The sequence below is a fragment of the Megascapheus bottae genome, chromosome 17, assembly GCF_031878675.1.
Source record: "Megascapheus bottae isolate mThoBot1 chromosome 17, mThoBot2.hap1, whole genome shotgun sequence".
Lineage (NCBI taxonomy): Eukaryota > Metazoa > Chordata > Mammalia > Rodentia > Geomyidae > Megascapheus > Megascapheus bottae.
Window position 1 is genome coordinate 37,265,416 of NC_143525.1, and position 26,463 is coordinate 37,291,878.

The 26,463-nt window shown below is 53.0% G+C and overlaps 2 protein-coding genes across 2 annotated transcripts; both read left to right on the forward strand.

Annotated features, from left to right (window-relative positions):
* Positions 1 to 1,683: 1,683 nt before the first annotated feature.
* On the forward strand, positions 1,684 to 11,252 carry Epn3 (epsin 3). Its single transcript, XM_090350994.1, has 10 exons — positions 1,684 to 1,925; positions 3,865 to 4,565; positions 5,703 to 5,821; positions 6,382 to 6,462; positions 6,637 to 6,759; positions 8,063 to 8,150; positions 8,531 to 8,800; positions 8,971 to 9,066; positions 9,178 to 9,402; positions 9,532 to 11,252. Exons 2-10 carry the CDS (start codon positions 4,007 to 4,009, stop codon positions 9,846 to 9,848), a joined length of 1,878 nt encoding a protein of 625 aa, XP_090207120.1. The 5' UTR covers positions 1,684 to 1,925; positions 3,865 to 4,006; the 3' UTR covers positions 9,849 to 11,252.
* Positions 11,253 to 16,610: 5,358 nt separating this feature from the next.
* On the forward strand, positions 16,611 to 26,095 carry Spata20 (spermatogenesis associated 20). Its single transcript, XM_090350995.1, has 16 exons — positions 16,611 to 16,857; positions 16,989 to 17,168; positions 17,263 to 17,327; positions 17,517 to 17,671; positions 17,750 to 17,893; positions 17,998 to 18,199; positions 20,508 to 20,638; positions 20,739 to 20,843; positions 21,033 to 21,107; positions 21,206 to 21,415; positions 21,503 to 21,695; positions 22,048 to 22,216; positions 22,987 to 23,198; positions 24,484 to 24,683; positions 25,484 to 25,564; positions 25,734 to 26,095. Exons 1-16 carry the CDS (start codon positions 16,781 to 16,783, stop codon positions 25,902 to 25,904), a joined length of 2,370 nt encoding a protein of 789 aa, XP_090207121.1. The 5' UTR covers positions 16,611 to 16,780; the 3' UTR covers positions 25,905 to 26,095.
* The last annotated feature ends 368 nt before the right edge of the window (positions 26,096 to 26,463 follow it).

Consider the following 26,463-nt stretch of genomic DNA (forward strand, 5'->3'; position numbering starts at 1 on the left):
GAGTGGGAATGGGACAGATCCTGATTTGCACCTGCAGCCCTCTCCCCCTTCCTCAGACCGCCCCCCCCCCCCCCCCCCGCCAGCATAGGCGGGTGGGTGGCCACCTCTAAAGCACCGCCCCACAGGCCAGAGGAAGGGGTTAATGCACCGCCCAGCCCTGCGTCCTCCTGGGTCCTGTTACTGCTGAGGCAGACCTGCCCTGCCAGCCGAGCAACTTTCCCAGAGTGTGCCTGCTGGCTGTAAGAGCCCAACCCTGCTGCGGGACCCCACACTGCCCTTGTGCCAGGGTTCCCACCTCCCCATAGAGGGTGGGTCTCCAGGACCAGGGTTCAGTGGTGCATGGCTTTGGAATTGCTCCCCAGGCTGTGGTGTCCCCCTCCACGCGGGTCAGAGGGTCACTGCAGAGGCTGCTCGGGCTGGGGCTGAGGGAGCCCATGTCAGAGGTAAGATCTCTCCCAGGGCACCTTGGGGTGGTAGCACCTTGCATGGAAGGTCAGGAGACAGAGTGGCTTTGGGTGGGGGGGGGGGTGAAATGGTAGGGTGTGGCTGGGGAGGACCTGAAGGTTTCTTACCTGAGTCCTTTCCTCCCTCTCTCCAGGGACATCTCCAAAAAGGGACTTAGCATCTTGGGTGGCACCTAGCATCTTTTATGACAGTCCTCACTGCCCCCCCTTTCTCATCCCCCCCCCAAGTCCTCCTTCCTCCCTGCACATGACGCTCAAAGCAGCCGGCAGAAGCTTTGGGCAAGCAAGATTCCCTGTTCTCCCTCCCCCCAGCAGCAGGAAGGGGTCTGCCATTCCCCCCCCACACTGTGTGCAGTGGACTGGTAGAGGGCAGAGGACAGGGTAGGAGGGGGGGTGCTGTTGATGGGGACACATAAGAGACTTTGATACACGTGACTGAACAGATCTGGGTTCTTTTGGTCTCTCTGAACCCTGACTCTGGAGATGCCATCTGCTTCCTTCAAGCTGACTTTTGGGATCTCTCTAGCTCTCCCCCCACGATCTATCCAATCTGTGGGCTCTGGGAAGAGAATCTCCATACAGAGCCCCCTCCCAAGTTCTCAGGGAAACCAGCTATGTACAGGAGGGTTTATACTCAGTCCTCTACCCCCAGCCCAGCCAACTCCCCTCCTCAGCTGGGACCCCTGCCTCCAGCCTTCTCCCCATCTCTGAAGTGGCCTCTCCGAGCCTGGTGTCTCAGTGTCCTTCCCTCCACCTGACAGAGTCTGGCTCAAGGTCACTGCAGTAATTCCATACCGGCTGCCCGGGGCTGCCGCTGCCGCTGTCGCCACCACCACCACCACCTCCACCGCCTTATCGGCAGCTGGGTTTGTGTTTCACTCCCTTTTATTCCTGAGCATATTGTGTTCGATAAAAAACCCTTTTGCTGGTAACACGCCTGGCAGGGCTCCCGGCGCCCGCTCCCGCCTTCCTTCCTCTCCTCCCCCTCTTCCTTCCTACCTTGGCTCCTCAAACTCCATGGCTCCTCCCAGTTTCTGATGCTTCCCTTCTCCTAGCATGGGCAGAGCAGTGCAGAGAATGCCCACCTCCTTTTGATAAGCAAAGTCCAGGAAGAGACCCCAGCCCCCCACAGAGGGCCCCCTCTCACTAAGACCAGTGTCCCCACCCAGGAAGGCCCACCCGGGCCGCCAGGCTCTACCAGGGATCTGGTGGAGTCAGGATTACTGGACAGGTTCTGCTAGTTCCAGAGGCCAGCAGGGAGGGGCATACGGTGGGGCGGGCTTCATGTACAACTATTCCCCAATTGACTGAGCCACTACGAGCCTCCCTCCCACCCAGGAGGTGAAGACAGGTCTGAGTCACATCCAGGGGGAAGGGCGGGAGTTAAACAAGTTGTGGCTGTGGCATCTTGCACAAAAGGTCTGTCACTGGCTGGATGGAAAGACAGGCGGCCAACAGAAGGTAGGCAGCGCTTGGGGCTAGGTGCACTCCTAAGTCACAGGGGACCCCAAGTCTCTGGACCCTGAGTGTGTGTGGTGGGGGTGGGGGGGACCAGACGGGGTGGAGACCTGCCAAGGCTTGTGAGGGGTGTCTTTGAACTGAGCCTGGCTGGCAATCATTTGCTTCACTCTGCTGGGCTGGAAGGAGAGTGGTGGGGGGCCTTTGGAGCAGGACAAACCTTCCGATTCCCATTCCCAGCCTCCTGGGTACTAGTGGAGGTACAGCTCAGCAGGGACAGGAGAGAGCTGTGGGGTGAGTGAGCTCTTCACCTGTGTGGGGTTTCCTGGAGGGGGAGCAGAGGAGCTCAGGCTTGCAGGGCTCATATATACAGCCAGCTCCAGAGCCATGGCCATGGTATGCCGTCAGCTTTGGCTTTCTGGTAGATTCTTGGGAGGGTTTTTTCTCTGGGGTCTGTTTCTGAGGCCAGGGGAGGAGACGAACAGGCCCTGATTCTCTTTTTGGACCATCAGAAGTCTGCCATGTGCTTGAGCCTTGGGGATCTCTCCTACCCTCTGTGAACTTCTCATTCTGCCTGGGACCCTGAGGCTGGGACACTGAAGTAATTGCCAAAACTAGGTGACTCTGATAAGAAGTACTGGGTTATGGCTGGGAGTTTGGCCTAGTGGTTAAAGTGCTTGCCTAGTATGCACGAAAACCAGGGTTCAATTCCTTGGTACCACATAGAAAAAAGCCAGAAGTGGTGCTGAGGCTCAGGTGGTAGAGCTCTAGCCTTGAGAAAGTCCAAGGACAGTGCTCAGGCCCTGAGTTCAAGCCCAGGACTGGCAAAAAAAAAAGTACTGGGTTAGTCTGGTGGACATCTAGGTGTCTGTCAGTCCCAGTTCTGCTACCTACATTCCACGTGACATGGGCAGATTGCAGTGCCCTGCCATCCTTGATGCTTCTGTGTGTATACCTGTGGGTGGTTGAGTGGGGGAGGCTGGGTCTCTGCCAGGCAGGCTTTCCTACTGGCTCCTTCCCTTGGCCTTCTGGCCTTCATAGTTTCTTCCACTTCCTTGCCTTTCCTTAGAGTCACTCGACTCCTCTCAGCCACAGCCACATCTAGAGAGTCTCCTTTTTCCTCCCTTGTCTCTTGACACACTCACTCTAGGCTGTGATTATCTGTATGTGATCAGCTAGTATGGGTGGGTCAAGCATATTACCTGAGACTGGCTTAGTGCCTGGACCAGAAAAGGTCCCCAGGAAATAGGTACTAAACGAAGCTTACTGTAACGATTAGCCATATGAGAGAAGAAGAGACTTCAGAAAGGTCCCAGCAGAAATGGAGTAGTTAGGAAGGAGCGAGGAGGGCATTCCTGGCAGTTACACGAGGGTCCTAGGTGAGCCCTGAGTTCATATAGGGAGGCCTGGGGCTATTCTCTCCCTACTCAACAGCTTTGTGGTCTTGGCCCAACATTGATCCACCCCAGATTCTCACTGCTCCCATCTGTGGGTGAAGGGGGAGGACTACAGCATCTTGGAGTGAGCAAGAACATGGGAGCTAGCCCTGGCTGAGGAATGTAAGAAAAATAAGGCACCACGGCTCACCCCTGCAATCCTAGCTACTCAGGAGGCTGAGATCTAAGGATGGTGGCTCCGAGCCAGTTAGGACAGTAAAGTCCATGAGACTCTTATGTCCATTAAACTATCCAAAGAGCTGGAAGTGGTGCTGTGGCTCAACAGTGGTAGAATATCAGCCTTGAGCAAAAGAAGCCCAGGGACAGCGCCCAGGCCCTGAGTTCAAACCCCAAGGCTGGTACAAATATAAATGTTAAAAAGGGACCATTGAAGGCTACTTCTGGCAGCAGAGGCACTTTGGGCAGGCCAGGGCTTCGCCAGTTGGTGGCTGAGAGCCTAGAGAGGTAGATCACAATCCCTGAATCCCAGCCCTTCTCTTCCTTAGCCTCATGTGGAAGCCAAGAACAGAGCCGCCCTGCTGAGAGCACGGCGGCCCACCCTTTGAGACGGTGACCTCAAGGCGACGGTGGCGCTCGGCCCTCCACCTCCGCCAGGGGCCGGGGCCACCCTTCTCCAGGTCCCCAGCCATGACCACCTCAGCCCTCCGACGCCAGGTGAAGAATATCGTGCACAACTACTCTGAGGCAGAGGTCAAAGTGCGGGAGGCCACCAGCAATGACCCCTGGGGACCCCCTAGCTCGCTCATGTCGGAGATAGCCGACCTGACCTTCAACACGGTGGCCTTTGCTGAGGTCATGGGCATGCTGTGGCGGCGTCTCAATGACAGTGGCAAGAACTGGCGGCACGTGTACAAGGCGCTAACGCTGCTGGACTATCTGCTCAAGACGGGCTCTGAGCGCGTAGCCCACCAGTGCCGGGAGAACCTCTACACCATCCAGACGCTCAAGGACTTCCAACACGTCGACCGGGACGGCAAGGACCAGGGCGTCAATGTGCGTGAGAAGGTCAAGCAGGTGATGGCCCTGCTCAAGGACGAGGAGCGCCTGCGGCAGGAGCGAACCCACGCCCTCAAGACGAAGGAGCGCCTGGCACTGGAGGGCACGGGCATTGGCAGTGGGCAGCTGGGCTTCAGCCGCCGCTATGGAGAGGATGGCCGCTCTCGGGGCTCCCCATCTTCCTATACCTGTGAGTGCACCTCCTGAGTGTGACTGGGAAAGGGAGGTGACTGAGATTCTCCTCCCCCACCCCAACGCATGACCAGATACCAGCTGGATCATGCTCTGAGGATTCAGTGAGACAAGGAAGGTAATGGAGCCTGGCATATAGCAGGTGCTCAGCAAATCCTTATTGTCGGTGTGCCATTGATAAGGTGGTATGTTGGTAGAAAACGAAGGCTCTGGACACACAGACTGTTCTTTCTGCTTCCTCCAAGCTGTGTGACCTGGGCCACCAGCTCACTAGACTTCAGTTTCCTCATCTGTAACGTAGGGTTAATTTCACCTGTTGAGACCAATCCCAAATCCTCACCTCTTTGTCCAGGCACAGGGCATTTAATGTTATCTCTACTCTACAGAACTCCCTTGACAGCAGATTTACCATCACTGGGAAGTTCCTGATTAGCTACTACCGGCCACTGGTGGTAGCCTTCTGCCTATGGTGGTTGCCTTCCTAGCCTAAGAAGCCCAGAATGGCCCTCCTTTCTTAAAGCCCATCAGAGCTTGCCCAGAGCTTTGAGGCAGAGCCCTTGTTTGATTTTTTTTTTCTTTTGGTGCCAGTCCTGGGGCTTGAACTCAGGGCCTAAGGCATTATCCTTGAGCTTTTTGATTAAGGCTAGCACTCTATCACTTTGAGCCACAGCACCACTTCCAGCTTTTTTGGTAGTGTCATGGAGATAAGAGTCTCATGGACTTTTCTGCCTGGGCTGACTTCAAATTACAATCCTCAGACCTCAGCCTCTTGAGTAGCTAGGATTACAGGTGTGAGCCACTGTAATCCAGCCATTTTGTTTAAAGTTCACTTCTTAACCCCTCTAGCCCCAAACCAGATATGATTCAGCTAGAAGAGTCCAAGAACTAGAGTTAGGAGGCCTGAATTAAATCCTGGCCAGGCATTCCCCTGAGCTCTCTGCCACCTGCCAAAGGAGCCATTGTGTCTATACCACAGGAACAGGAAATCTATATGAGGTCCCCAGCACATTGCCTGACTTGCTGGTGTCCTGAATGGCCTTGGTTTCCCTCTGTGAACCCCAAGTTTCCTGGCAGGCTGAAGGGAGGGCCAGTGGGTACTTGGTGTGGTCACCAGAGGGTATGATGCCCGTTGCAGCTGCTTCCTCATCCCCCCGCTATGCCTCGGACCTGGAACACGCACGACCTCAGACATCGGGAGAAGAGGAGCTGCAGCTGCAGCTGGCGTTGGCCATGAGCCGGGAAGAAGCAGAGAAGGTAAGGCCTGCGGCTGCATCTGGTGGGTTGCAGAGGAATGAGAGGAGCCAGGCTGCTCCATAGCCTAGACTTGGGCTCCCCACATCACAGAGGATGTGTCCCTTGGGCTTGACCCAGGCAGGGACTGCCTCTCACCTCCAGGGGTCTCTGACATTGGGTGATGGCTGGGGTACATAATGTGTCTTTGGGATAGCCCTCTCCCTGGTGGGGGAGGGGTATGCTGAGTACATTTCTAGGGAAATTGAGGATTGCTGCTCCTCTATCAGCTGTACTTCTGAGGAGGGGTGAGGGTGGGAACAGGACAGAATCTCTAATACCCTTTTCTTTGATATATTACCTCTGGGAACCTGGTGAGACTACATAGGAAAACAGCTGAGCCTCACCTGGAAGAAAAGGAAAGCTCCAGCTTCCTGCAGGAACCCTTCTCCTCACCCCCAGTGGGGCATTTCTAAAAGTCTTTCTACCCTTGTTCCCTGGGCAGGGCTGTCCTGCCTCTCTGATGTAGGATGCAGGAGTGAGAGCGCTGGGTCAAATTCAAGCCCTCTTTTCCTCCCTCACAGCCAGTCCCCCCAGCCTCCCACAGGGATGAGGACCTACAATTGCAGCTGGCTCTGCGCCTGAGCCAGCAGGAGCATGAGAAGGTAGTGAGTGGGCCAAGCTGCCGGGGGCTGTCGCTGGTGTCAGTGCTGGTGAAGGCGCTGGGGTGCACTAAGCAGCTTTTCTATTGCTCTAACCTTGGTGTCTCCCACACTGCACTCTTCTGGACCCCAGTCTTGGTGTTCAGGTCCCCCTCAAGTCCTCTCGGTCTTCTGCAGGAGGTGAAGTCCTGGAGAGGAAATGACTCCCCAGTAGCCAATGGTGCAGAGGCTCACCACCGTCGAGACAAAGAATCCGAGAGAGAAGAGAAAAAGAAAGAGGAGAAGCTAAAAGACAGCCAGGTAGGGAGCTTGCCAGGAGGCGTGGGCTAGACAGGTCTAGGAGGTAATTGTGTCTGCATTTGTGAAGCATGTACAACAGTGCCTGGTGTAGAGCAAGCACTACTTAAGGGTTTATTGACGGGGAATTGGGGTGGTGGCAGGTAGCAGTCCATGGTCCCCTGGAATGAGATGGAACCAGGCTGCAACTTGGGATATTAGAATCCTGATTGAGCCCTGTGCTTTTGCTGCCACTTATTTTATGATTTGGGACATGTCTATGGCTCCTCTTTTCCTTTTTTTCACAGTGTGCTTTCTAGATAATTCCAGCTCACACTTGTAATTCTAGTCACTCAGAAGGCTGAGATCTGGAGGATTGAAGTGTGAGATTAGCCTGTTCAGGAAAAAAAAATGTTTATTAGACTTTATATCTTTCTATCTTCCGGGGCTTGAACTCAGGGCCTGAGCACTGTCCTTGGGCTTTCTCAAGGCTAGAGCTCTACCACTTGAGCCACAGCACCACTTTTGGCTTTTTCTGTGTATGTGGTACCCAGGAATCAAACAAAGGGCTTCGTGCTTCCTAGGTAGGCACTCTACCACTAGGCCACACTCCCAGCAGACTATCTTTCAAAATAATTAGCAAAAAGCAAGCCTGGAGGCTCAAGTGGTTGAGAGCCAGCTGAGAAAATGTAAGACTGAGTTCAAGAGCGCTTGCCTAGCAAGCTCAAGTTCCTGAGTTCAAACCCCAGTACTTCTTTTCTCCGAACCCTCCAAAAACAGACTAGGGGCTGGTACAGACACTAAATATCTTGGGCCTCCTGGGAGAGGGAAAGGACCGCGACTGGGAACAAGATTGTCTTTTAAAGCTGGCCATGCTGCTGTGGGTATCTCTGGACCCTTCCTGCCATGTCAACCGTGGCCAAGTTCTCTTGGACAGTGGCCTAGGGAGGTGGCTTGTTGTACAAGCTCCATCTTTCTCCTTATTCCCCCTTTCTCCTGGACTGGGGTCTATTCTAGCTCTGCCTCTCCCCACTTTTGTGACTTCAGGCAAAGTGTTTTCCCCATTCTGGGCCTCAACTGTCTCATCTGTAAACTAAGTAAATCATCTGCCCTACCTGCCTCATGGGGTTGTTGTGAAAAGCAGGGATGAAATGGATGAGGAAGCGTTTTGCACACTGGAAGCGCTGTCTGGAGGTGAGGGATCATTAGGAGATGTTTGTGAAACGCATGAAGAAGGGAATGAGCTGGAGTCAGGCTGCAGGTCAGGGCCTGCCCTCCCTCTGGGCCCAGCCTATTTCTGAGCCACAACTGCCTCTCCTCTTCACAGTCCTCCATCCTGGACTTGGCTGATGTCTTCATTCCTGCCCCGGCCCTGCCCTCCACACACTGCTCTGCTGACCCATGGGACATCCCAGGTGGGCATGCAGGCCCTCAAGTAGCTCCCAGGCTGACCCCTCTCCCAGAGCGCCTTCCTTCCATCACCTCCCCTAAATAAATGAGAATCACTGGACAAGTGCTTACCTCCCAAGCCTCAGTTGCCTTTAAGACATGGCTGTGGTATTGAGGGCCAGGATATGGCCTCTGGTGGCTTTCACTGGCCCAGCCCTGATGCTGCCTGACCCTGGGAGTCCAGGCTCCTGAGATAACTGCTGCGTTTGGGCTCCAGCTTGCTGTGTGACCTCAGCTTTGCATCCTCCCTAGGAAATGTGCCCCTCTACCTCCTAACCTGGGCTGGGAACATGCTGGGCAGGGATCTGGCGGGACTGGGGTTATGGCTTTATTGTTCCCATTCCAGGTCTCAGGCCGAACACAGAGCCCAGTGGCTCCTCCTGGGGACCCTCTGCAGACCCCTGGTCTCCAGTCCCCTCAGGAAGCGCCCTTGCCCGAAGCCAGCCTTGGGATCTGCTTCCTACACTCTCCTCCTCTGAGCCCTGGGGCAGGACCCCAGTGCTGTCTGCTGGACCCCCTCCCTCAGATCCCTGGGCACCCAACTCCCCCAGTCACAAACTCCCCAGTGCAGGGGCTGACCCTTGGGGGGCCTCCATGGAGACATCCCACACACCTGGTAAGTGGAGGGCAGAGGGTGTGGGCTTCTGAGTCGCCCTCCCTCCCCGCTACCTCCCTGCCAAGAGCAGCAGATGCTGCCTGGGTTTAGAGGGCCCCTTCCTGGGTCAGAGGTTAGCTCGGAGCTGGCCCTTTCTGCCAGTTCATCTTATCTTCTTCCTTCTTGGTCAGCTCTAGTTGGTACTTCGACCTTCCACACTCTTGCCAAACCTCTGGATTCAGCAGACTCCCAGGCTTTGCCCCCAGGAAAGCCCAGCAGCCCTCTGGGTGAGTAGGAGGCTCTAAGGGGGAAGTTCCGAGCCTGGGCCCCTGTGCTTATCTGTCCACTTCCATGGCCGGTCTCTCCTCACCACCAAAGAGTCCACCTGTCTGTTCCAGAACTGGATCTGTTTGGAGAACCCAGCCCTAAGCAAAATGGCACCAAGGAGCCAGACACCTTTGACCTGGGCGCGCTGGAGGAACCACTAACCCAGCCCAGCAAGGAGGCGCGCCCCTGCCGGACCCCAGAATCTTTCCTGGGCCCCTCGGCCTCCTCGTTGGTCAACCTTGACTCACTAATCAAGGCGCCCCAGGCTGCAAAGACCCGGAACCCCTTCTTGACAGGTAAGGGTCTCCTGCTCCCATCCCTCTGCACTGGGGACCCTTGCTGTCACTGCCCCCACCCCAATCAGACCCTGGACCTAGTCAGATTCTAAGACCACTCCCCATCCCTGTCCTCCTCCTGGTCTGCAGGTCTCAGCGCTCCATCCCCCACCAACCCATTCGGCACGGGAGAGCTGGGCAGGCCCACCCTGAACCAGATGCGTGCAGGGTCACCTGCGCTGGGCCTGGCTGCAGCCCCGGCCTCCATGACCTACAGCGCCTCCCTGCCCCTGCCGCTGAGCAGCGTGCCCGCCGGCCTGGGCCTCCCAGCCTCTGCCAGCGTCTTCCCGCAGGCCGGTGCCTTTGCCCCTCTGCCCCCCAGCCTCCCACAGCCTCTGTTGCCCACATCGGGCTCCGCGGGGCCGTTGCTCCCTGCTCCGCAGACCAGCACCAACCCTTTCCTCTGAGCTGTTCTACACCGGTTCGCCAGGCCAGCACCTTCAGGTTCTTTGGCCCCCCCAGAGGCTCATCCTGATCCTGATCCTGGCCTCCATCAAGCTCGCACAGCTCCTGAAGCTAGAGACTGACGACCTCTGCGGGTCCAAGAGCACATCCCCACAATAAAGACGGGAACTCACGTCTGCAGAGCTTACCAAGTGGACTTTTTGGATCGCTGGCTGCGGAGAAATTTACTATTTAACAGTCTGGGGGTGCAGAAATACCTCTATTTCCATCACAGCTCCTCAACCCCCAACCGTATCTCCTCGTCTCCAAGCACCTTCCAGATGCTTCCAAGCTGTCAGTCATATGACCATTCCACTCATTTAGCACACATAGGCCTTGGAATGATCCAGCGGCCCCCAGCCTTCAACAGAACCAATCTGCTCCTATTTATTGTACTTTTTTTTTTTTGTAATTCAGTACTGGGGCTTGAATTCAGGGCCCGGCCACTGTCTATTCCTCCTCCCCCACCCCCACCCCCTTTCAAAGCTTTCTTTCTGCCACTTGAGCCACAGCACCACTTCCAGCTTTTAGGTAGTTAACTGAAGATACAAGTGTCATGGACTTTTCTGCCTGAACTTCAGTCCTCAGATCTCAGCCTCCTGAGTAGTTTGCATTATAGGTATGAGACCCTGGTGGTGTACATTTTAATGTGCTGAGCACTTTAGGCAGGTCATTTAATCATTGCAGCAAGCCTCTAAGGCAGACAATATTGTTGCCTCCCTCTCAGGACTGGCTACACATTTTGTATGGCCAAATGGCTTTTTGTCCACTGCTTGGGGGTAAGAATCTCAAAGCAGAGACAGCATAGCGTCAAAACAAGCACATAGCCATCTCAAGCGCAATGGCACAGCCCCCCCCTCTTTCTCTCTCTCCCTCCCTCTCTCCCTCCTCCCTCTCTAGCTCCAGCTTTGTAGTTGAAGTCAAGTGGCATGTTCAGAAATAAGGGTGGCATGGGGCTAAGATTCAGATTAGACAGTCTGGCTCTATAGCCCAGAGCTCTCAGGCTAAGGCCCAGGTTTAATTCAGCAAATATTGACTGACTGCTACAAAGTGTTGCGCTGGCCTAGGAGGGATCCAAACTGCTGAGCGCACAGCCTCCAGGAGTTCAGAGCACAGGAAAAAGGTCAGGCAGGCCGGGGGCATGTGGCACAGGAGGAGGGGGAGAGGGCAGCCTAGCCAGGTGTAGAAACCCCCATGCTTCTTCCTTCTACAGAGGACTCACCTGACATCCAGCTTCCCCTTCCCCTCCCCTTTCTCTGCAGGACACACCGTCCAACTGACTTCTGGTCAGTGTGCCCAACCATTGTCCTCTGTGCTTAGGGTCTGGCTCTGCAAGGGGCCTGCTGCTGCCCCTCCACCTTTGGGGGGTGGAGGCCAGAAGCACCAACGTTATCAGTGTGGAGGAGGTGGGCATGCTGTCACATCCTGGGCAGGGTGGGAGAAGGAGCTGTGGCTACAGACCGGATGGCCTAGATTTCCTACATAGGAGTCAGGCCCACGTGGCAAACTCTTGCTCCAAGGTTTGAACTTAATGACAATCGCTTCCTAATAGGTGGTTAAGCTGTCTGACCTCGAGTAAATGACTCTGCCCGGTTGGGTTGTGCCTCTGTTTCCTTGTTGAATGGGATCAGGAATGTCTTCCTTATGGGGTGCTATACCGGTGATCCTCGGCTAGTGTTGATTTGCCTGGCAGTCTTCTGTCAGGCTCCTTCTTGCTGGTTCAGGATTCCTCTTTGGGCTTACCTCACCCTCCCTGGAGGCTCCCTTGGGGGTGATTTCACCCCTATCTCAGTCTCCCAGCTTCCAAGCTGCTTGGACCTCCTTCCTCCTGGGAGACCTGGAGGCTGACTCTCTGCCAGGCCTAGGGCTGCCCCTCCTCATTCCTGGGATGCTTTCCTCGTGGCTCAGTGTTCTCCCCCGCCCAGCTCCTACCTCATTCCAGTTCCACCTGACTGACTTCCTGATCTCAGAGCTTGACCTCTCTACTCCTTCACCTCCCAGCTGCCCCAGTCCACAGCCACCCGCAGAGTCTTCCGGCACTCCAGAGCCTCCACGTTCAAGGCTGGCTTCCTGCTCTGGGGAAGTTGGGAGTGGCCCTGGGGTGGGGGACCCCATCTTCCCACCAAATGTCCTCACACCAACGTCCATCTACCCTGCCCTCCCCCCACTCCTCTCAGCAGTATCTACTCACAGCCAGTCATTGCTGGGCCAAGTCCATACCAGGCTTCAAGTTGCTGAGGCCAAGGGCCTTTTCTGGCCATCCTAGTTGGCATATATATATATATATATATATATATATATATATATATATTTACCACTTCAGCCTGGCTCTTTTCTTGGTCTATTGAGGATATGAAGTCTTGAGGATTTTTCTGCTGAGCCTGGCTTCCAACCATGGTCTAGGCCTCAGCCTCCTGAGTAGCTAGGATTACAGGCATAAGCCACTGACACACCTTACGTTTGCAAGCTCAGGACCCTCCCTGATCTTACACTCTGCCCAGTCCCTGGCCTGGCTTTCTCATTTCCACCAGACTGGATATGAGCCCTGTCTCCATTCCGGCTTCCCTGCATTGCTTCCTCAATGAGCTCCTGTCCCTGACACCCTCATTTGTCTCCTGACAGTCTCAAGGAAACAGGCTCCCACACCTTACCACCCCCTCCAGACATGCATATCTCAAAAGTAATGACCTTGCAACACACACAAGGAAGTAAAAAAAAAATTAACACTCTCCAAAACGAATAAACCAATCAATAAATGGTCAAAGGAGCTTATGTGAGACTTCTCAGAAAAAGTATGAATGGCAAATAGACACATGAGGAAATATTCAACATCCCTGGCCATAAAGGAAATGCAAATCAAAACAACTTAGAGATTTCATCTCACTCCTGTTAGACTGGCTAATGTCAAGAATACCAACAACAAATGCTAGTGGGGATGTCGGGGTGGCTGGGGGGAAGGAACTAGAGTTCCTTTGTATTACACTTCTGGTAGGAATGTAAACTAGTACAAACACTCTGGAAGGCAGTTGGAGAGTCCTCAAAAAAACAAACAAAACACTAAATATAGAATTTCCCCATGATAGAGTGCTTGCCTAGCAAGCATGAAGACCCGGGTTCGATTCCTCGGTACCCCATACATAGAAAAAGGTTGGAAGTGGTGCTAGGGCTCAAGTGGTAGAGCTCTAGCCTTGAGAAAAGCCTAGGGTCAGTGCTCAGGCCCTGAATTCAAGCCCCATGACTGGCAAAAAAAAAAAAAAAAAGAATTTCCCCATGACCCAGCCATACCATTCTTGAGTATCTACCCAGAGAAGGGAGTCTAATAAGCCAGAATATAGTAAAGATACTTAAGCATCCAGATTCAGGGATGCATTAGTCACCAGCTAAGTTATGGAAACAGTCCAGATGCCTTACAACAGATGATGAGTGGATCGATAAAACGTGGTACTAATACACAGTGGAATTTTATTCATCCATTAGAAAGAATAAGATTATGTCATTTTCAGGGAAATGGATGGCCCTAGACCAAATCACGCTAAGTGAGATAAGCCAAGCTCAAGAGAGACAAACAGTACAAGGCTTCTTTAATGTATGAAAGCTAGATCTAAAATATAAATGCATATGATGACCATACAGGACTCTAGGTATTCACACACAAGCAGTAAGGCTAACGAAGAGCACCCTAAGGGAGAAATCCAAAGGTGTGACTTCTCTTAACATTTAAAATATTATTTATTAACATGAATCCCAGGAAATGGAAACGTGAGTTTTGTTGTTGTTGGTGGTGGTGGTAGTGTTATTACTTGGGGGGGAGTGCAGAAAGAGAGGGAGGAAGAGTGAACAAATGCAATCATGGTGTAGAAAATGAACTATGTGGCCGGGAGTTTGGCCTAGTGGTTAAAGTGCTTGCCTAGCATGCACAAAGACCCGGGTTCGATTCCTTGGTACCACATACATACAAAAAAGCCAGAAGTGGTGCTGAGGCTCAAGTGGTAGAGCTCTAGCCTTGAGAAAGTCCAAGGACAGTGCTCAGGCCCTGAGCTCAAGCCCAGGACTGGCAAAAAAAAAAAAAGAAAATGAACTATGTAACTTATGGGTAGGGATGGGAGAGGGAAAGGCAGAAAGCGAAGGAAGGGATGACTATAAAAAGGTAATGCACTCCTTATGTATGTAACTTATGAAATAATCCCTTTGTATATCACCTCAATAATAAAAACAAAATTATATATTTTACAAAAAGTAGTGACCTCATGACCATTGTCTCCTGCCCTCTTCAAAGAATTACCCCGTCTGCCATCATCCCTAACACCTCCTTCTCCTCCTAGGAAGTCTAGCTGTTTCTTTCTGTCCTCCAGTCCAGCTTTCTCTGTATCTGCCCTGGTCCCCATACTGTTGTGGCCTTCCCACATTTTTACTCCTCCTTTCCTGGCTCCAGTCCTTTCCCCATGGAAGTTTGCAGGCTCTTTCCAAAATGCAGACCCCTATGGGCCATTTTCTTCACTGACGTCAACCAATAGCTTTCTTCTATTCTCATCGAACATTCCTTTGTCTAAGCTGGGCACAGTGATACCCGTCTGTAGTCTCAGCACTCAGGAAGCTGAGACAGGAAGATCATGAGCACTGCAGGCCAGCCTGGACTCCATAGTGAGACCCTTTCTCTAAAGAAACAAGCAGGGGTGATATCGATCAAGACGCATGTATGCATAAACTTGTTTGTTGAAATGGTAACATCTTTGCCCAACTATTGAAAGATAATGCAAATATAATTGAGAAAAATGAGTAAACAAAATATCCCTATTAGACTGAAAAAGGCCAGAGAAAGACAGGAGGCAGCTCCACATCAACACGGAGTTTTATTCATGAGGAAAAAGGGGTCCATCTCAAGCAGAAGCTAGTACCTAATACTTATAGATTGGGGGGGGGGTTATGATTGACTGAGAGGGCTGACCAGGCAGGGGACATTTTTGTGGTTTGGGTCCATGACAGGTTGCTAGGGGCATTAAAGATGTATCTCTCTGCCAGGCCAGGTGGCAGAAGCTGATGAGGTTGTTCAATCTAGAGGAGGAAGAGCGACAATGGTGGAATATTCTAAGTAGGAGACTAGACCTAGAGCAAAGCAACTCTAACAATCCCCTTCTTCTCATCTGCATGTCCTCCCAGGTCTTGGCTCCTGCCTTGGCCTCCTAGCCTCATTTATTACCTGTCTCCCTTTGTTCTCTGTCATCTAGCCATTTTGGCCTTCTGCAGTTCATTTCTAACTGGCTGATGTGTCACAGGGCAGGGCCCTTGTATATGTAGATCCTGCTACCTATTTATTAACGTATTTATTGACTGGTGGTATTGCGAGTTGAACTCCGAGCCTTACAAGGCAGATGTTATCACTCGAGCCACATAGCCAATCCTCCTCCTGTCTACTTCTTTTTGTTGTTGGAGATGGTGGTGACTGTGGGGCTTGAACTCAGGGCCTGTGCACTGTCTCTGAACTTTTACTCAAGGCTAGCACTGTACCGCTTTAGGCCACAGCACCACTTCCAGCCTTTTCTGTTTATGTAGTACTGAAGAATCAAACCCAGGGCTTCATGCATGCCAGGCAAGCACTCTGCCACTAAACCACCTTCCCAGCTCCTATTTCATTTTATTTTTTGGTGCCAGTACTGGGGCTTGAACTTAGAGCCTGTGCCCTGTCCTTTGTCTTTTGTACTCACGGGTACTCTACCACTTTGAGACACTTCTACTGCCCCCTCCCCCGCCAATTTTTTTTTGTGTGTGTGTGTGTGGTTAATTGGATATGATCACATGGACTTTCCTGCTGGGACTGGCTTTGAACCACCAACTTCAGATCTTACCCTCCTGAGTAACTGGGATTCCAGGTGTGAGCCAGTTCATCTCTGTCTTTCTCAACAGTTTGTGAGCAACATCATCTGAGGGGAGCAGCCTTGTCTCTGTGTACCCAATGCCAGTATATGTACGGAGCCCATGGCAGGACCTGACACCACAATGGTGGGATTGAGATGGGGAGGCAAGACAGGCAGCGGGGCTTGAGCCTTATTTCTCACTTGTAAAAGGGATGTGAAGAAATAGACCAAAGCTCTGAAATTCCCTAACTCTAGCACCCTATGTCCCTTTCTGTGGTAAAGGTCATCCTTTCAATTGCAAGGCCTCCTTCAGCCCAGCCCAATTTCAGGCATCCACCCTGCCCTCCTGAGCCTGAGCCATTAGCTTGCATTTCCACACTTGGCCACCGGACGGCGCTGGGAGACCAGACAGGGAGCCAGAGTCCCAACAAGGATGGGCCCCTCCAAGCCTCTCACCAAGCCTGCCCGCTGCGCTGCCCGACCAGAGCAGCCATGCTGGGCATGCAGTGAGAAGGAAGCCTGCTGCTGGTCAGAGCTGGCTTGGGCATTGCCATGAGCCCCAGGTACTCCTGGCGCTGATCTGCAGAGCCTGCATGGAGGCCCTTCTGTGCCTGGTCCTGTCTTCACCCTGCCTGTCTCAGGGTCTGCCCCTCCACCTGGGCCCCTCTTCTGCCCTCCCTTCTTGTCCCCCTTTAATCCTTAATGTCCATGGATGTCTCCCAACAGTGCCCAGTGTCGAGTTATTATTTTGGTTAGCCCCCAGGCTGGAGTCCCTGAGATGTGACCTATGTGTGTGACCCAACAGAGTGCCTACACATCCTGCCCATGCCAGATCTAATTCCTCCCCACTGGCAGTGGTCACACTTCAGGCATGCCGGAGACGCCCACAGTGACACCACTGTGGGGGAGGGGCCTGGTCAGGGGGCCCAGAATGAAGCTGGAAGGACCATTCTGCCCATTGTGACCCGCCTTTATCTCACAGCCAATCTTCCTACCGCCAGGTCGGAGAAGTTGGGGGAGACTAACCTGGCAGGGAGCCCCCAATGAGCCACCTCGCTTCACCCCCCCCAAAACATAAGGGGGAGCACAAAGGCCACGGTCTCCCCCGTGGTTCAGAAAGGTGAGCTGGTCTGGGAGCAAGGATTTCTGGGGGAGGGAATTTCTGAAGGTGGGGGTGGGGTAGGAGGAGGATCCGCTCTTGAGTGGGCAGGGGGAGCGGCCCTTACCTGTGTGACCACCCCACCGGACCAGGGGAAGCTCCTCCCGGGACAAGGACCGAAGTGCTACGGTCAATAGTTCAGTGCCCATGCCTGCCGGAGGGAAAGGAAGCCGGCCTAGCGCCCCCACACCTTCACCCCAGAAGACCCCCAACCGCCTGATCAATGAGAAGTCACCGTACCTCTTACAACATGCCTACAATCCTGTGGATTGGTGAGTCTCTCTCTGGTGGCCTCAAGGCAGTGGGGGTGGGGGTGTCTCAGGATCCTTTGGGCTGTTGAGTGATGAGCTCTTGTTCTGGGTCCAGGTACCCCTGGGGACAGGAGGCCTTCGACAAGGCCCGGAAAGAAAACAAGCCCATCTTCCTCTCAGGTAAGGGGGGGGACTCAGGGAAGGGAAGTGGGTGGGGAGGTCAGAGAGAGGCAGTGGTTAAGGGGATCCTCTCCTGGCTTTCTGGGGCTCCCCTGAGAGGAGTTAGGAAGTTAAAGCCTTGTTCAGTCTGGCTGTGGGGTCGCCATGGCTGTCTCCTCGGCTCAGCCTCCCCCCCCATCTCCATTCCAGTGGGATATTCCACCTGCCACTGGTGCCACATGATGGAGGAGGAGTCCTTCCAGAACGAGGAGATTGGCCGCCTGCTCAGTGAGGACTTTGTCAGTGTGAAGGTGGACCGGGAGGAGAGGCCTGACGTGGACAAGGTGTACATGACATTTGTGCAGGTGAGCTGGCTCCCGACAGGAGTGCTTTGGCCTACCTGTTGGAGTGGCTCCCCTGACCCCCCCCACTGTCTCCACCAGGCCACCAGTAGTGGTGGGGGCTGGCCCATGAACGTGTGGCTGACTCCCAACCTGCAGCCCTTTGTCGGAGGCACCTATTTCCCCCCTGAAGATGGCCTGACCCGAGTTGGCTTCCGCACGGTGTTACTGAGGATCCGGGATCAGGTGAGCACCTGTCCCCAGGGGAGCACTGAAACTAGGCCGAGGGGACAGGGCACCTCTCCCCCCACCTCAGGCTGATCCCCCGGTGTGCCCCTCGCCTCCCTCAGTGGAAACAGAACAAGAATACTTTGCTGGAGAACAGCCAACGTGTCACCACAGCCCTGCTGGCCCGATCAGAGATCAGCATGGGTGACCGCCAGCTGCCACCCTCGGCCTCCACCATGAACAGCCGCTGCTTCCAGCAGCTGGACGAGGGCTATGATGAGGAATATGGTGGCTTTGCTGAAGCCCCCAAGTTCCCAACACCAGGTCAGTGGCTGCCCCCGCCCCAGGCCTCACTCCCAGATCCAGTCTTTCGAACCCTGTCCTGGTCAGGGGCTTCCCCCTCCGCGCCCTCGTCTAGTCCCAGGGCTTGAACTCAGGGCCTGAGCACACTCCTTGGGCTTTCTCAAGGCTAGAGTTCTACCACTTGAGCCACAGCACCACTTCTGGCCTTTTCCATGTATGTGGTACTGAGGAATTGGTTTAGATAAGCACTCTTAACACTAGGCCAAACTCCTCCCTCTCCCCTGCTTTTTTTATTTTTATTTTTTGCCAGTCCTGGGCTTGAGCTCAGGGCCTGAGCACACTCCTTGGGCTTTCTCAAGACTAGAGCTCTACCACTTGAGCCTCAGCACCATTTCTGGCTTCTTTCTATGTATGCGGTACTGAGGAATCGAACCCAGGTCTTCGTATGCATGCTAGGCAAGCACTCTACCACTAGGCCAAACTCCCAGCCTCTCCCCTGCTTTTTTAATGCCAGTACTAGGGCTTGAATTCAGGGCCTCCAGCTCCAGCTGTCACTTAGCTTTTTCATTCAAGGCTGGACTCTACCATTAGGCTTCACTTCTGGCTTTTTGCTGCTTATTAGAGATGAGAATCTCAAGATGTCAGCCCAGGCTGGCTTCAAACTTCAGTCACCAGATCTCAGCCTCCTGAGTAGCTAGAATTATAAGAGTGAGCAACCAGCACCCATCTTTCTTTCTTTCTCTCCCTCCCTCTCTCTCTCTCTCTCTCTCTCTCTCTCTCTCTCTCTCTCTCTCTCTCTCTCTCTTTTTCTTTCTCTTCCTTTCTCTCTTAATTTGTTTTTTTCCTTTCTTGAGTTCTCTTTCTTTCTCCCTCCCTCCTTCTTTCCTGTCTTTCTTTCTTTCCTTCTTTCCTTTTTGCCGGTCCTGAGGATTGAACTTAGGGCCTGGACACTGTCCTTGGGACTTTATTTTGCTCAAGGCTAGCACTCTGCCCCTTGAGTCAGGAGCATCACGTCCAGCTTTTTCTTTTTCTTTTCTTTTCTTTTTTTTTTTTTTTTTTTTGCCAGTCCTGGGCTTAAGCTCAGGGCTTGAGCACTGTCCTTGGACTTTCTCAAGGCTAGCACTCAGCACCATTTCCGGCTTTTTTGCTATGTATGTGGGGTACCGAGGAATCAAACCCGGGTCTTCATGCATGCTAGGCAAGCACTCTACCACTAGGCCAAACTTGTGGCCTCTTTCTCTTTTTTTCCTTTCTTGCTTTCTCTTTCTCCCTCCCTCTCTTTCCTTCCCTTCTTTCTCTTTTCTTTTTCTTCACCTCTCTCTTTTTTCCTTTCTTGCTGTTTGTTTCTCCCCCTCTCCTTCCTTTCCTTCTCTCTCTCTTTCTTCCTTTCTTGCATTCTCTTTCTCCCTCCCTCCCTCTCTCCTTTCTTCTTCCTTCCCTTCTCTCTCTTTCTCTCTTTCTTTCATTCATTCATTCATTCTTTCTTTCTTTCTTATTGATATAGCCTCAACTGGCCTTGAACTTACATTTACTAGCTCATTTCTCTTGCCTCAGTCTCCCTAGTGCTGAGATTACAGGTATGTACTACCAGGCCCCATGGTGGTGGTGGTCCTCCTCCTCCTCCTCCTCCTCTTACTCTTCCCCAGTCCTGGAGCATGAACTCAGGGCGTGGGCAGTGTTTCTGAACACTTTTGCTCAAGGCTAGTGCTCTCCCACTTGAGCCCCAGGAACACTTCTGCTTTTTTCTGAGTATGTGGTACCAAAGAATCAAAGTCAGAGCTTCATGCATGCTAGGCAAACACACTACCATTGGGCCACACTCCTGGCCCAAAAAATCTTTTTGGGGGGTAGGGCAGTGACAGTGCTTGAACTCAGGGCCTGGGCACTGCCCCTGAGCTTTTTTTGCTTAAGGCTAGTGTTCTACCACTTGAGCCACAGTGCCACTTCCAGCGTTTACTGTTTGTGTGCTACTGAGGAATGGAACCAGGGCTTCATGCATGCGAGGGCAAGCACTCTACCACTAGGCCACATTTCCAGCCCTGTGGTCTTCTGACCTCTGGTCTAGTTGATTATAACTAGACAACCATGATCTCCTTACCTCTAGCTTGTCAATAAGAATCTATAAAGTCAAAAACAGTGACCCTCTGATCTGACTTACACGATGATCTTCTAACCTGGTCAGTGACCCAGTGACCCTGACCTACTCATATTACTTATGTGGGTAGTAACTGTCCATCAAGGTCTGACCTCTGGTGTATGGCCGGAGGCCGCCTAACACCCCCCCACATACCTCTCCTCCTCTCACCCTCACGTTCTTTATGTCCCACAGTGATCCTGACTTTCCTATTTTCCTACTGGCTCAGTCACCGAATAAGCCAGGATGGCTCTCGGGCCCAGCAGATGGCCTTGCATTCTTTGAAAATGATGGCTAATGGAGGCATTCGGGACCATGTAGGGCAGGTGAGGGCAGACTGGGCATTTCTCAGAGGGGCAGTGGAGGCTTGTGGGCTGGGGACAAAAACTGGGACCAGTCATTAGCCTTGCCTCCTGCCTGGTACAGGGCTTTCACCGCTACTCCACGGACCGCCAGTGGCATGTTCCACACTTTGAGAAGATGCTGTATGACCAGGGGCAGCTGGCAGTGGCCTATGCACAGGCCTTTCAGGTGACCCAAACCCTGCCTTGCCTAATCACTGTGACTCCCTTTTCATATCGGCCCTTAATTTCCCTCCCATAATGCCTTGACGAGGCTTTCCTTATCCACCTTCCTGGGAAAATGCCTTCCTTATATACTGAGCTACCTCCACTTGCCTCTACTTACAGCCTTTCCCCCCCTCTACCCCCACCCCAACAGATCTCTGGTGATGAATTTTACTCTGATGTGGCCAAAGGTATCCTACATTATGTAGCTCGGAGTCTGATCCACCGGGTATGTGTCCAGAGGGGCAGGCAGAGGCCGGCTGTAGGTGGGACTGGAACCTCCACTGCTCTTTGCACTGACGCTAGCCAACTCTTCCCTACCCATAGTCTGGAGGCTTCTACAGTGCTGAAGATGCAGACTCACCCCCAGAGCGGAACATGCGGCCCAAAGAAGGTGCCTTCTACGTGTGGACAGTCAAAGAGGTCCAGCAGCTCCTCCCAGACAGTGTGCCAGGAGCCACCGAGCCACTGACTTCCGGCCAGCTTCTCATGAAGCACTATGGACTCACAGAGGCTGGCAATATCAGTCCTACTCAGGTGAGAATTTCTGGGGACACAGGAGGAGGCGTCTTAGACGTGCTACAAGCTTGGGTTCCCTCTGTCAAGGCCTGTTGTTTTCCCTAGGACCCCAAGGGGGAGCTGCAGGGCCAGAATGTGCTGACGGTTCGCTACTCGCTGGAGCTGACGGCTGCCCGCTTTGGTTTGGATGTAGAGGCTGTTCGAACTCTGCTCAACACAGGGCTAGAGAAGCTCCTGCAGGCTCGGAAACATAGGCCCAGGCCACACCTGGATAGCAAGATGCTGGCTGCTTGGAATGGTGGGCCAGCCTTGTTTGAAACTCTATCCAGCTTGCAGAGCTCCCCTCTTCCCAATCCCCTTCTATTTCCCAGTCTTCTCCCTTCATTAGCTTCCCTAACACTAATTTACAAATGAACGGCCATTCCAGTGGCTCAGGCCTACAATCCTATAGCTACTCAGGAGGCTGAGATGTTGAGGATCAAGTTGAAAAACCAGCATGGAGAGAAAAAGCTCACAGACTAAAAATCTCTAATCAGCAAAATTAGGAACTAGAAGGGGGTGTGGCTCAAGGGGTAGAGCACCAGCCTTGATTTAATGAGTCTAAGATTGGCTGCTTTTCACCACTCCTGGGCCTCTCCCTCTCTCTTTAGGTCTGATGGTATCTGGCTTTGCTGTGACGGGAGCTGTCCTGGGCATAGACAAGCTAATCAACTATGCCACCAACTGTGCCAAGTTCCTCAAGCGTCACATGTTCGACGTAGCCAGTGGTCGTCTGAAGCGGATGTGCTACGCCGGCACTGGGGGGACATTGGAGCACAGGTGGGGGCTGGCGGGGCATTCCCAGCCTACCTTTGCTTCCCCAGGCAGAGATGTCAATCCTCACTCCGCCACATGCCTGCTGTGGCATGCTCTTAGCATCCCTGGGCCCATCTGGGAAATGGGCTGAAAGCAGCCATAGGAGAAGGAAATTGTATTTGTTTCTTTGGTAGCTGAGGTTGAGTTTAGGGTCTCACACTTGCCTGGCATTCTATCATTGGAGCCACTCTACCACCCCTGTCCATGTGAGTTCATTTGGAGATAGGGTCTTACTTTATCTCCATACCAGCCTGGTTGGCAAACCACCTATTTGTGTTTCCCTGAGACACTGGAATGGTAGCCATGTGCTACTATACCCAGCCATTGGTTGAGATAGAGTCTTGTGACCTCTTATTTATTTTGCCAGATATGGGGCTTGAACTCAGGACCTAAGTACTGTCCTTGGGCTTTCTCAAGACTAGAGTTCTACCACTTGAGCCACAGCACTATTCCCGGCTTTTTTCTATGTATGTGGTACCCGAGAAAATCGAACCAGGGTTCTTGGTGCATGGTAGGCCAGCACGCTACCACTAGGCCAAACTCCGGGCCCCTCATGACCTTTCTTTAAACTTGAGCTTTCCTGGAACCACTGAACCTCTATCACCCCCTCCCCAAGTAGATAGGATTTCAGGCTAGAGAGGTGCATTTTGAGGATTAACTAAGAAAATGCATGAAAAACATCCACCCCACCCACAAGCTTGTCCCCAGCCCCTCTTTCTCTCCTGTGTCCCCAGCACTCCGCCTTGCTGGGGCTTCCTGGAGGACTACGCCTTCGTGGTGCGAGGTCTGCTGGACCTATATGAGGCATCCCAGGAGAGCGCCTGGCTCGAGTGGGCTCTGCGTCTGCAGGACACGCAGGACAGACTCTTCTGGGACTCCCGGGGTGGCGGTTATTTCTGCAGTGAGGCCGAGTTGGGAGACGGCCTGCCCCTACGTTTGAAAGATGGTCAGTATGGGGTTGGGTTGGCCTAGGGTCCTGGACTCGGCTGGGGCTATATAAGTGGGGTGCAGAAGAGCCAGTATGGGGCTCACGGCTCTCTACTAGCCACGTGACTGGTGATTTCTTGATATTTGTGAGCCTTCCCTTCTTTTGTTTTGTTTTGTCTTAATTAGAGTACAACAGACTCCAATCCAAGACATCTAAGCACGTATTGTACCCTTGAACTAGGTCACTAGCCCCAAGCCTCAGTTTCTTAATATTCCAAAGGAAGCCAATCTTATACTACCACAGGGTTGTAGCTGTTCTGTGAACATGTTTAGTACAATCACCGACATCCACAGGTTCAAATACTGAACAAGGATGACTTGGTCCCTTCTCTCAGTAAGCTTGATGTGGGAGGGGAGATGATGAATATACAGTAATACCACATGTCATTAATAATCATGGAATCATCTACCAGGGGCCTGCCCTGTCTCACCCTGAGACTTTCTGTCACTGCTGCATCCCTGGTACCTGGCATATGGTAGGTTTGCAGTTAACAATGAGCTGAATGAATAAAATGATCAAGAGAGAGAACCACAGAGGCTCTTTAGCTCAGCCTGAAAGACATCAGACTAAATCTGAGATGGGTGTCCCTTCACCCAGGGCTGGGAGACAAGCTGGGTTGTCATGGAACAACTTCTGGGAGAGTTTAAACATGGGACGGTCTGTGACAGGTTTAGAAAAGGCTGGTAAGTGCTGCCAGATTGGAGAGGAGCAGCAAGAGTCAAGGTAAAAGGAGGGTGCTGAAGCCCGCAGGGTAAGGCAGAGGTGGTTCAGGAAGGTTTGAAGCAGATTATGACCTGTGCTGGCTCAGTGAAAGGAGACAGTGGTGGAGACAGGATGAGCTCAGGGTCCACAGACATCAACTAGGATGACATTCATGGCATTCCGTTGGGGCAGTATCAGCCAAGGCATGACCGAGGACAGAATAGAAAATGGGAAAACATGCAAGGATTGAGACCTATTTGGCCACAGGCCCTAACAGGACTTGTAGATGAACCAGAAGGTTGGGTTGAGTCAGCAAGGTTAAGGCTACTCTGACTCAGGAGGCTGGGTGGCTGAACAGAGGCATCAGAGGCCTGGAGACCCAGAGCTCAGCAGAGGAGTTGAGAGAATGCATGTCAGAGCATGGAAGAGCAGTGTGTCTGTCCCATCCAGTTCCTGGAGCCCCTGGTCTCAGTCCTGGGCTAGCATCCTAAAATCTAGTGACACCCTCTCCTCTTCCCCTCTGCCTTCTTGTTTCCTGCAGACCAGGATGGCGCAGAACCTAGCGCAAACTCAGTGTCAGCCCACAACCTGCTTCGGCTGCACGGTTTCACGGGCCACAAGGACTGGATGGACAAGTGTGTGTGCCTGCTGACGGCCTTCTCTGAGCGCATGCGCCGTGTCCCGGTGGCCTTGCCAGAGATGGTCCGAGCTCTGTCAGCCCACCAACAGACTCTCAAGCAGGTGGGGTGGAGGGCACTTGAGGGCTGTGACCCAGGGTAGGAGGGAACTTGGGGCTGCATCCAATGATAGGAACATGAAGGTTGTCCTAGGACTGAGTGTGCAAGGGCACAGAAGGTGGATCTTTGTAGAGGAGGTGTCTGTGGGAGGGTGTTGTCTGCAGAGACAAGCCTCAGCCCAGGCACGTGCCTGTGACTGCCTGTCAGAGAATGGGGGCAGGAGGCAGGGGCTAAATATGGGTCCTTGGTGGCTGGTGAAGTGTTTCTCAGTACCACTCTGCCGATCAATCTGATTATTTCTGTCTCTGAGTGTGGCGTGTGTGTGTGTGTGTGTGTGTGTGTGTGTGTGTGTGTGTGCATGCCCTGGAGATGTGTTTCTGTGTGTGGCTGCCTTACTGATTAGCGTTGGTATGCTTTTTAGTACGTGTTTGCTCATGTCTGCCTGTTCGTGTGTGCACACTTGTGTGTGAGATTTGTGTGTGTGGCATCTGTCTCTCCCTGGGCACTTGCTGTGTTTATATATGACTGTGGTGTGTCTCTGCGTGTTCTAGTGTATCAAGTCTTCTGTATGTATCTCTATCACTATAGATGTTGACACTGTATATTCACTTCCTCGTGTGTGTGTGTGTGTGTGTGTGTGTGTGTGTGTGTGTGTGTTTCTCCTTGCCATATGCAGCCTCCTGGCAGCTGAGAAGAATGTCCATCCTGTAGAATGTGGTAGGAGGAGGATAGGGACATCCTGGTAGTTCTGGGGCCCAGTTCCTCTCTCATTTGACCCTGAAATGACATTCCTATTCTGGCCAGATTGTGATCTGTGGAGACCCCCAGGCAAAGGACACCAAGGCTCTGCTGCAGTGCGTCCACTCCATCTACATCCCTAACAAGGTGCCTGTCCCTGTGAGCCCAGCCGCCCCCACCTCCTGCTGTGCTGCCCTTTCCCCTCTTCTGCTCTCCCCCCCCCTCTGCAAGCCCAAGGAAAGAACACCCCTCAGTCTGCTCTGCCATACCCAGCACCCTTCTCCCAGTGACCCTGTCTCCTCTGCCACTGCCTCAGGTGCTGATTCTAGCTGACGGTGACCCCTCAAGCTTCCTGTCCCGCCAGCTGCCCTTCCTGAGTACCCTGCGAAGGCTAGAAGACCGGGCCACCGCCTATGTATGTGAGAATCAAGCCTGTTCGATGCCCATCACAGAGCCCAATGAATTACGGAAAATGCTACACCAGTGACCGCGCCGAGCCCCTTGAGCTGGGCCAGAAGGTTGAGCTGCTCAGTCTATCAGATTCAGGCCCTACAGGCCTGTGTAGAACCTTCAGGCCCCTCTTTGGGCTCCATGCCACCTGGTGACCTTGGCCGTCTTCCTTGCTTCCCTAAGGGCACCTACTCTCCCTGGAATAAACCTAACAGCGTCCCGTGGTGACCTTATGACCTCAGTCTTGTTTGTGAGGGAGGGGCCCCTGCTCCAGCCCACCAGCCCAGAGCCTCTGTGTTCTCCCACTGTCCCCTTTCCAAGGCCATTAGACTGACAAAACCACAGAGGATCAGAGTGGGGGACACTCAGTGTGTGCTTGTCCAGGAGACAGAAAGCCTCATCTTTGTCATCAGGAGAGGGAAAGAAAGGGCTTACCCTCTTCTTCCTATTTTTTTTTTAAACTATTGTTGTTTGGAGCTCAGGAAGTGATAGAAAAGACACTTTATATGGACTTTTATATTTCACAGAATGGTGACATTTGCATGTGTCCTGTTCACTGTGGGAGCTGTGGTTACTAGCCAGCCTCCCCTCCTCTC